Below are 10,129 nucleotides of genomic sequence, written 5' to 3'. Positions count from 1 at the left end.
ATAATCTCCAATATTGATTTGCATGAACTAGCCAAGAACACCTTGAACACGAGATCGGTCCAAGCGTAGAGCACAGCTCTACAATATGACAGGACAAACCTTGGACTCCATACCCAGATAGTGTCTGATATGGTCTAGTCTTAAGTTAATTTATCTCCAACTTCCCCGCTGTATATCGCAACATAGCCCAAGCTAGCTTGTACAGAGGAGGACACTACCTGCCATTCCCTCTGCCCTGGAACTTATCTCAGAAAAGCTGTACGTAACTCTTCGAGCAAAAGTACAGCCGTACCCAACTACTATCCCGACTGCCCAGATGTGCTGCACACTAACACACTAACCATACTAGTCAAAGATCACGCGAGGGATTGAGGGGAAGGGGCAAATCAATATCCTAGGAACTATTTCATCCATGTTTCTTACCCGCTTCTTTGTCACAGGATTCCTTGAATCAGTCTGGATCCATTCAGCCGGGCCTCATATCTCAGTATCCTGCACCTGCACTTGCACCCCTTACAAAACTGCACCGTAGAAGAACAAATATAATTCAATTACTGTAGTACAGTAATAGGGAATGTGATGCAATGTGATGTCAGACGGGAACGAATTAGATTTAATTACTGTCGATCCAACGGGTTGGATATGTAATTCCGGTTGGTCGGAGTATATTTCAGCCACCGATCAATTAAGATTCTAATCGATTTGGCATTAGCGATGCCATGCTAATGCAGCTGTATGTACATGAAAACAAGAAAGAAAGAAAAACTCCCCACAACGGATTGAAGCGAGAAAATTGAATTGATCTGCAAAGTTGAAGGACAGCAAAAAGGTGGGGATATGGAGCGGGGATTAAATCTCCGTTTTCTCCGTTCGCATTCTCGACCAACGATTTCTCAATCCACTATATTGATGGTAGTACAACTATTTGGTTCTTAGCTCTGGGGGGAATTATTTCGGTGTGGTTGAAAGGTCCAAAGTTTATTGTAGACGTGGATTGGTATGGGGATGGAGGGGGGAGAATAGCTTGAGTATAGCTGGCACGGCCCGTTCAGCTTTGCAGGACTGGGATTTCGGAGGGATGGAGTGGGGTGCGTGGATCCCCCACTTCTTTAGAAACCAGGGAATTGTAAGTGATGGGAGTAAGGTGCTATTTGTGTGAGGGTTGAAATCGCCGGAAATGGAGTGAAGTTGTTGGCGAAGGGTGATTGCTTTTGGTAGATGCAACGATCGCTTCGGAGGGATCCACTTAAGCTCTCCTCTCTATACCATCAAGTATCAACTAGGGTTCTCTATAGCTGGGAGGACCAAGGGAGGATTACACAGTAATAATAATGAAAATTTTATTACGAATGAAAGTGAGTTACTGGTTGAGGCATCAGGAAATAGTTTCACAGTATGTTGAATTGAATTATTCGTGTCTCGTAACAGTGGGAATAGTAACCAATCAATCCACTGTGCTATCCAATCTACCTGGAACATACAGCCAACCAGGAAAGATCGTCTGTGCAGTGCAGCTGGGAATACGTTATGATCATCATAACGACAAAAGATCAAACAGGAAAACGCCTTGCGATAGGACCACCCAATTCAATGAGTTCATCAAGACATTTGTAACAAGAAGGGGGAAAAGTAAGTGGGAAAGAATAGAAAAAGCTATAATACAGGATCAGTGTACAATCCAACGTACTCATGTACAACGAGAGCGAGGGGTGAGGTGTTGATCGCCCTGGGAATCAAGGAAGGACAAGAGGTAGTGATAATTGTAGGAGCGGAAGGTTAACATGTTACGGTGCCAAACTCATCCAAAGCAACAAAGTCGTCAAAGCCAAAAGCATCCCGATCTGAAAGGGAGGAGTTACCACCCAGTCCATAGGCGAACTCGCTAAAGTCACTATAGTCTGGGTCCAACTCGGGAGCAACCATATCAGTCTCGGCCTCCTTAGTGGTGGACATGGTGGTTGGCATCACACCAATCATAGTAGGCGAGAGAGGAGTGTTAGGGGTAGGACAGAAATCCGGAGTGGATTGGGTCTCAGCTGAAAGGGCCTCAATCTTCGGAGAACTAGTATTGGATGGACCCATCTGAGCGAGGTGGGTGCCCTGAGTAAGGAGTTGCAAGTTGTGAAAGTTATTCGTGGGATGGGAGGATCCGCGGGAGTGACCCAGACCAGAGTGACCGGAGCTCGTACTGGGGCCGGAAATGGAAGCAGCGGGAGCTGGCGGCGCGGTGGAGTGCAAGGGCAATTCTGGGGCTGATGCGAGACGATCTCTGAATTGCCGGATTTGGCTTGCCGAGTCGGTGGGTGTTTGAGCTTGCTGCATCATTTGCTGCTGCCACATGTGTACGGCTTGAGTGTCGGTTGGAGTCTGGTTGGGGGTTGGCACTTGCTGCTGCATATTTGTCCAGGGCATCTGTGTGGGCCAGACTGGGAGTCCTTGTGTGGGTTGAGTGATGTAGGCTGGGATCTGTGCCGATGATGTAGCGGTCGATGCAGATCCGGTCATGTTCTGGTAAGCAGAGGCAGAGCCATCAGAGCCATCCATACAATTCATGTAGGAGTGAACGTTGGGGTCATAGTTTGTCGAGGGCGACATCGCGTATCCGTCGGTGGTAGTAGCCATGGGGCTTGTCAAGGAGTGTGAGGGAGATCGTAGATGAGAAAGATCGATGCTCATCTTGCGCGACGAGCCACCATCTACTGAAGCCCGAGGGGTTGCACTTGCTCTTCGACTGGCGATGGAAGAGACGGAGCCAGAGCTATTGGCACGAGAAGCGAAAGCAGCCAGTAAATGACGATGAAACTGTTCTTCGATGGCCATGTTCTGTGCCTGCAGCATGCGAATTCGTTTCTCTTGGTAACGCTCATCGACTTCCTCGTACATGGCTTCTTTCTCGACAATCTCCTTGGTGATATGAAAGGCCTTACCCGTGCGCTTTTTATGCAGCATCGAAGCACGGTTTGCCGATTCTAAACGAGCATCTAAGCTGCGATCTTTGCGCCGCGAAGCCGCAATAAAGGCTCTAGAGAAAGGTTAGCAAGGATGAACATGACAACATATTATATAGCATAGGAACTACTTACCTCTCCTGATTCTCCTCCCGAGATCGGGGGATAGGAGAGATATCCTGATCTAAATCCAGCGAGCCCATCTCGGCGAAATTGAAAAGTGAGTGAGTAGAATAAATAAGTACCAGTATATGTATACCAGTTAAGTCATATAACTTGTAGTGAGGTTGCAGGGTTTAGAAGGGAAGAAGGGGCAATTAAATAGAAAGTCATCCGATTTTAAGGTTTCTCTGGAGGGGGGGGGGAGGTGTCAGGCCCATCTTTTTTTTCCTCTACTTCTCTCCAGCACCTTTCCCCCTCTCTCCCTCTCTCTCTCTCGCCCACCGCAGCAGCAGCAGCAGAAAGTGTACCAAACGGAACCATGGGACCCGCAGCGATCGCAGTTGTTGCAAAAGTACCCTCCCCAGTAAAAAATGAAAAACCAAAAAAATCGATCCATGGATCTGTCTTTGGCACGGCGAGCCCGTTCGAAAGCGCCACAAACCGATACGAAAAATAATCGGTCCACTTGTGTACACCCGGATTTTTCATCCTGCAGAGTGAGATTTCGACTTCTTACCATTTTTTTAGTAGATTACTGGGTTGGTTTAGGTGGTCGCTGATAGCTGCTGCGTTGGGTCTAGACCGGCGGATAGAGTGGTGGAGTTGAGGTTGCCCATCCCACCCCCACGATGTCGATGTGACTTTGCCCGATTTTGTTTGCTCAATGCGAACGTAGGATGAAGAAAAGGATGAAAATTTATGATCGCCTTTTTTGTTGGTCTAATCTCACGTAGCAGTAGCACAGAAACAGATATGGTTTGGTCCCTGCAGTAATCCAACGTTTTACTCTAGATGGTCCGCTTCGTACTTGTGAGCTCACATCTTACTTATTCAGAGTAATAGAGTACATAGTACTGTGATAGGATTAGCTGTATTTGTGTATGTACTCAGCTTACCAGGATTTTGTATAGTATAAGTTACAGTATACAATATACATAGGAACTTGTACCCAGACCGTTGAAACTAACTGAACGAAATAGCAGATATCAAGTCAATCTGGCAATCCTATTAGAGAAGGTGTTTAGAGAAACTGAATATCAGACTCTTCAGCTTCCTATTTCTGCAGTTTGATCAGGACCAGACTTATACCAGACATAGAACTGTGAATGTATACTCAAGCCATACTTGGGGTCGTGGAGTCTAGGCCCGCCCAGGGCTTACGGCCGAGCCTTTGCCCCTTTGAGCAGACAGTGCGTTGCCACTGGAATTCACATGTTAACATAGAGCGTGCCATATTTGATTCAATAAGAGAATTAATATGACAGTAGTGTATTAGAGTAGAGAATTAGTGAGTAGATAAATTATTGACTATTCAGATCTTGGTGAATCCTTATGTCTTAATACAGTAGAATACAGTAAACCTAGTATGTACAGTTTGTAGACGACGTCTAGAGTAGCACTCGATTAAACGTTGCACGAACAGTGGGGAGGATCGACGGAGATAAACTAGACCTCGCCCGAACTGACCCTCACTCAATCTATGTACAACTGGAGGCTGAGTGTACTCTATACCAGTGATCCAAGTAGAGTAGATTAAATTAAGCAATGAGTACGGAGTAAGGAAGATTCAATTATCAGTCTCGCACTTCTTTCTTAACAAGGCAACTTCAACTTCGGGTGGACGCGCTTCAACACTCCTATTTCCATTCCGTCCTCGGAGAATCATCGGCGCCTATCGCATATTTCGGCAAACTAGCCAATCGCGGCATCAATTATCCTCGTATGTACAGTGCTCGGAGACCGCAAGTGAATACCCTAAAATCAGATCAGATTGCGCGTTATTGATATGAATGACATGAGTGTATCTCGATGCCGCACATTTCCGCGACAGGCTGACGAAGCATGATGTGATCTGATCAAGAGCAATCTGACCAATCTCTGACAAAATGATATCCGACAGCCTGGTTCACACTATGGACAAACGAGGATTCTATCATGATAGGGTCTACCTTTCTTGCTATTCTGCGATGGTTCATCGGTTCAAGCTCGTATAAGGCAGAGGCGAGTGCCGGATCGGCATGATCGACAGTACATCTTACTTTGAAAGGATACCTTGTCCCTGGTGGATGTTACTTTACATACTGTATGGAGCAAATCAGTGAACGTACAGAGGACGATTGAGAGAGCGTGTGGTTCGTGCGGAGCGAGGATCTCCGTCGATCAGATCTGTACAGCTTCATTTGGATCTGAGCTTATCCTTGAGCCTGATTCATGATCGCGATCGACATCTCTAGATACTTTGTTTAGGAAGGGTAGATTCACTCTAACCTCGGCATTCATATGGCAGTCAGACTTGGGAGTTGATAGATTAGTCTAATCTTCTACATCAACATTTAAATCTACGCACATAGTAGTAAATATAGTAATGAAATTAAGTACTTTACGTAGATAGACGGCAGAGATGAATTCGTTCAGTAACTGGATTGTCTCGCAAATGCGTAAATCTTTATAAACAACATGAAAGGGGAGGGGCGCTAAGTTTTCAATCAAGAGAACAGACATCACTTAGAGTAGAGCAGTAGCAGTATATGGTGTTCGGGGTACCAAGGCAAGCAAAGCACCGCTGGCAATGCCCAAACAACTGAGTGGGGGAGAACGGCGGCTCCGATCGGTCGGATGGAATTGCACAGCCTCTCAGCCCTGCGAACAGAATCGGATCATAATATCGTATGATGGCAGGGTCCTATGTCATACAGGCACCACTCGGAAAAGACCTCGGATCCAAACGCTCGGTATCGCATGGCTGAAAAGACTCATTCACTTCTCCATGGCTTTTCCGCGGCATTTTTCTAGTTCACACCAAGGGCCGGTACCATCCCCTGCTCCTCTCGCGCCTCATTGCCAACCTTGTAGGAAACTTTGAACCGGATTTTTACCGAGTTTCCTTTGCCTGAGTCCACCCCGTCTAGCACCATCTCCTGAGACACACCTTGTTGCTGTTGCGGAGCAATGTCCCGACCCGACTGGGGCTTAAGGTGAAGTGTGTAGGCCTGTCTATGTCAATAACATGCAATACTACTAGAGTAACAGATCGTTACTAACCTTTTCGACGGCGACTTGGAAATGGAGATCCCCAATCGCCTGCTGGTTGGGGTTGGAGAAGACGGCCTTCACAAAAATCTGGCGAGGGTAGGCAGGCACTCGCTGGACAAGAAAGTCAACGCGAAGCTGGCTATTCAGCACTTGCACTTGGTTCTTTGTCGGCAAGACATTGCTGGGTGGCAGTGAAGATGCAAAGCTCCACTCATCGTCGTCTGTAGGGGCCGGGGCGGCTGCTGGTGCTGGTGCCTGCGAAGACGTGGTGCCACCTGCCAAGTCCAGTAGGGATGAGGATGCAGTGGATTGCCCTTGGGCGGGTGGCTGGAAACCACCGCCGCCGGGGCGAGGGCTGGCGGACATCAACGATGCAAATGGGTCAGTTGCTTGAGGTGGAGTGGCCGTTTGTCGAGCTTGCGGTGATGGTCCCGGAGCCGGGGTAGATGACTGGGAAGTAGGCCGTGATGAGTTCAAAGATGCAAGGATATCATAATTGGGCTTAAATGCGGCAGGGGCCTGCTGGGGAGGAGTTGGCGATGCGGCTGGAGGAGATGGGCCAGTCGACATCGCGGGGAATCCCACTGTTTCGCGTTAGTCTTCTATCTCAAATGTAAAGGCAGTTCTGGGCAACTTACCGGGACCTCCCAATGAGATACCGCCACCGGGGGCAGGGCCTTGTTCACCCAGGGATAACCCAAGCAGGTCGTTCTCCAACGCATTCCCACCACTCTGGGACGCTTCAGCAGTAACAGCGCCATTAGAAGGCTCGGGCTCGGGGTCGAAATCAATCAAAGAAAGCTCGTTGTTAGCATTCTTGGACACACCAGTAGTGGTACCCAAGGTGCCCTTCGGAATCTTTGATGCCGCATCCAAGTCACCTTTCTTCACAAGCTTGTATCGTTCAATAGTGCGGTGTATGCTATCGTTGATTTCAAGAAGTTTGTGAACAGCTTCCGGGTCATCTGATTCTTCCTCGCACATTTTCTGAATCTTAGGGTGTGCGCTTTGGAGTGCATTGGCAAGTTCCTGGTGATCGAGACAATCAGTAAACAGACCCACCCCCACAGTTTCAGAAATACGAACCTCAAATACATCACCCTCAGGTGCGCCATCCCCAGACTGTTGGCTTTGAAGCATTTCCTCTAGAATCTTAGCCTTTTGTTGCACCTTTGCGACTTCTTCGGCAGCCTTTGCTCGGTAATCCGTCTTATGTCGGTTATCATATCCAGCCATAACCTTCATCAATCGATTGGCTTCTTGAAGATCTGCCGGGGTACCTCTTCGGATCAGTTCCTGAAGCTTCGCAGATTGTGCTTCCCTTTCTTCCTCCTCCATCTCATCTGCAGATCGAAGATTCTGCGGCAGCTGTTAGCAGTGATCAGGTAGATGACATGTAATAAACACCTACGTCACTTGGGTTCAACACAGCGGCATCTTCACGGCGAACCTCCGGGAAGGCATAACCCTTATAGAGTAGCAACCGGTGCATATCCCTGATGAAACCCAGATCCTCTTTGTAGCGAGATGTTTGGCATATAGTCTGGCGCCATTCCTCAATCGACTCCAAGATGCGATGTTGGACTCGTGAAGGTCGCATAGGCGGGCGCTCGGGAAACCTCCGGACCAATTCATTGAGGAATTCTTTCGTGCTAATCTGAAGGTGGAAGGGGTACCCGCAATTCTTCACGCAAATGTCGAGAAGCTAATTGGGATTAAAGTCAGCTATGCCCGCGCCAGCTGTTATCTTCTGGACCGTATCACGTACCGCCAACGCCAACAGCGCGACATTCTGGTTCCGATGGTTGATAAGATGAACGATCTCGACGGCAGACTCGCGGGGACTAGTATGATAGAGAGATTAGTATTGCGCGACGCCGCTAGATCGAAGTATGTATGTTTGGAAGAGGGGCACACACGCATTGCCTTTCTTGGAGTTGATCAAATCCGCGACTTCGAGATTCAGGGCCAAGTTAGGCTCATAGTTTTGCGGGTCACAAGCATTTCCTACCACAGACAAGACGTTAGCACGTTCGACTGAGCCAGACTGGACCTGCAATGATAATATCTCTCAACTCACGGATTGCCCGCTGCAGTGGTGATAACCCCGGCTCAGCGTAGACACCGAAGCGGTCCCTAGCCGCCATTCGTGCGGATGCTGCCTCCAGGGTGACGGTTGGATCAGAGTAAGAAGAGAATTAGGAAGATTTATAACGAAGGAGAAACGAAGGAGGGGGAGTGGGAGGATTGGATGTGTGAAGGCTGCCCCCAACTTGGCGGAGTTTGTAGATGGAAAGAAGGCGGGCGGAGCAACTTGCACGTGTGGCGCTTGTGCTTCTACCGGAATTTTTCCCTTCTCCAACTCAACTCCCCGCAAATCTCGTCTCGATTATTTTTATTTACTGTTATCTCGAGGAGAAACTCTCTTGAAACGCTATGGTCCGCCATAAGAAGGAAAACTTTTCACGAGGAGGCAAGAAGTTCTCGAACCCTCGTTCCCGGCCAGTGCCCCGCGGTGATGGTGAAGAGGGTGCAGCCTCATCGCGGCCAGCCTACAGAGCCGCTTGCTGGGATATGGGACACTGCGATCCGAAGCGATGCTCTGGAAAGCGTCTGATGAAGTTGGGATTGATGCGCGAGTTACATATCGGTCAACGCTATCCCGGTGTAATTGTTTCGTATGCCCACCAGTTCGCGCAATTTTCTTGAGGCCATGCCCCGCTAATCAATGGACACAATTAGGCCCAATGCGAAGAAGGTTGTATCCCCCGCAGATAAGGAACTCATGGAACAACATGGCGCTGCCGTAGTGGAGTGCTCGTGGGTACGAGTCAAGGAAGTGCCTTGGTCAAGGATTGGCGGGAAATGCGAACGATTATGTATGTGATTTCGTGCGCATGGATCAAGAACCTAGTATGACTAACATATTCTCGGTTTCTAGTACCCTACCTTATCGCAGCCAATACGGTCAATTACGGAAAGCCATGGCGATTGAATTGCGTCGAAGCGCTCGCCGCATGTTTCTTTATTTGCGGACATGAAGAATGGGCGCAGGATGTCCTCAAGAATTTCCGCTATGGCCAAGCATTTCTAGATATCAATTCCGAGCTTTTGAAGCGATATGCTGCGTGCAGCTCAGAAGAGGAGGTGAAAAGGACAGAAGAAGAGTGGTTGGCCAAGATTGAGCAAGAGTACGAAGAAAGCCGTATCGAAGGCCCGGACGATATCTGGACTACTGGAAACACCAACAGAATGCCAGCCAGAGACGGCTCAGATGATAACGAGGACGAGGACGGCAGCGAAGAAGATAGCGAGGGTGAGAACGAAAGCGAAGAAGAAACAGCAGACAAAGACCCATTTGCGATCTCCGACGATTCCGAGGACGATGACCAGATGGCCGAAATCAGACAAAAGATTCTTAATTCGAAGTCGTTCCAGAACCCTTCCGCATCTGATAAGCAACAACCCGAAAAAATCGCAGCACCAGAGAAGCCTTTATACGTGGACTCAGATGCGGAGTCGGGATCTGCGGGGAGCGAGGACGAGGATTTCGACAACATCATTAATGCGACCACGGTCACTGATCGTACCGGTATCAAAGAGATTCAGCGCCGAAGGGGGCAAGAGACAGTCAGTGCGTCCTTTTCACGGGCTGAAATCTCAGCTCCAAAGAGATGGTGATCGCAGGCTAGACAACAAAGAGCTTCAACGATTATACACTGGAAGCAGCTTCGATTGCGACACGTCTGCTTTTTTCCTTGAAAAATTTGACTGGGTAGTACGTTTCAAGGCACCTCGACCGCAGGAGCAGCTGAAGATCTCACGCTGTCTCTTGGATGGGACTTGATGGTCTGGAATGCCATTTTCAATGGTTTCACTGCAGGTCGTCGATTTGAGATAGTTCACTTCATTAGCTGCCATCCCAGCTCGTAAATTTGACTCTGTCAAGTTTTGTACAAAAATAGCTTCATCAAAAAAATACCCAT

At 48.4% G+C, this 10,129-nt stretch overlaps 3 protein-coding genes across 3 annotated transcripts; 1 reads left to right on the top strand and 2 right to left on the bottom strand.

The window, feature by feature from the left end:
* Positions 1-1,776: 1,776 nt before the first annotated feature.
* Positions 1,777-3,151, bottom strand: N7469_008432 (uncharacterized protein; the record flags this gene model as incomplete). Its single annotated transcript, XM_056647350.1, has 2 exons — positions 1,777-3,022; positions 3,084-3,151. 2 exons carry the CDS (start codon positions 3,149-3,151, stop codon positions 1,777-1,779), a joined length of 1,314 nt encoding a protein of 437 aa, XP_056498901.1.
* Positions 3,152-5,899: 2,748 nt separating this feature from the next.
* On the bottom strand, positions 5,900-8,290 carry N7469_008431 (VHS domain protein; the record flags this gene model as incomplete). The annotated part of the gene is made up of 7 exons (XM_056647349.1): positions 5,900-6,100; positions 6,153-6,727; positions 6,782-7,502; positions 7,555-7,848; positions 7,912-7,987; positions 8,063-8,150; positions 8,224-8,290. The coding sequence occupies 7 exons, from the start codon at positions 8,288-8,290 to the stop codon at positions 5,900-5,902; spliced, it is 2,022 nt and encodes a 673-aa protein (XP_056498900.1).
* Positions 8,291-8,579: 289 nt separating this feature from the next.
* N7469_008430 (ribosome biogenesis TSR3 family protein) lies at positions 8,580-9,824 on the top strand (the record flags this gene model as incomplete). Its single annotated transcript, XM_056647348.1, has 3 exons — positions 8,580-8,821; positions 8,886-9,022; positions 9,085-9,824. The coding sequence occupies 3 exons, from the start codon at positions 8,580-8,582 to the stop codon at positions 9,822-9,824; spliced, it is 1,119 nt and encodes a 372-aa protein (XP_056498899.1).
* Positions 9,825-10,129: the final 305 nt, after the last annotated feature.

This window comes from Penicillium citrinum (assembly GCF_028827155.1).
Source record: "Penicillium citrinum strain IBT 23319 chromosome Unknown utg000007l:1.0-2040159.0:1.0-2041076.0, whole genome shotgun sequence".
NCBI classification, from domain to species: domain Eukaryota; kingdom Fungi; phylum Ascomycota; class Eurotiomycetes; order Eurotiales; family Aspergillaceae; genus Penicillium; species Penicillium citrinum.
Note: the sequence above shows the minus strand (reverse complement) of the source record. Positions and strands in the feature narration are given on the sequence as shown.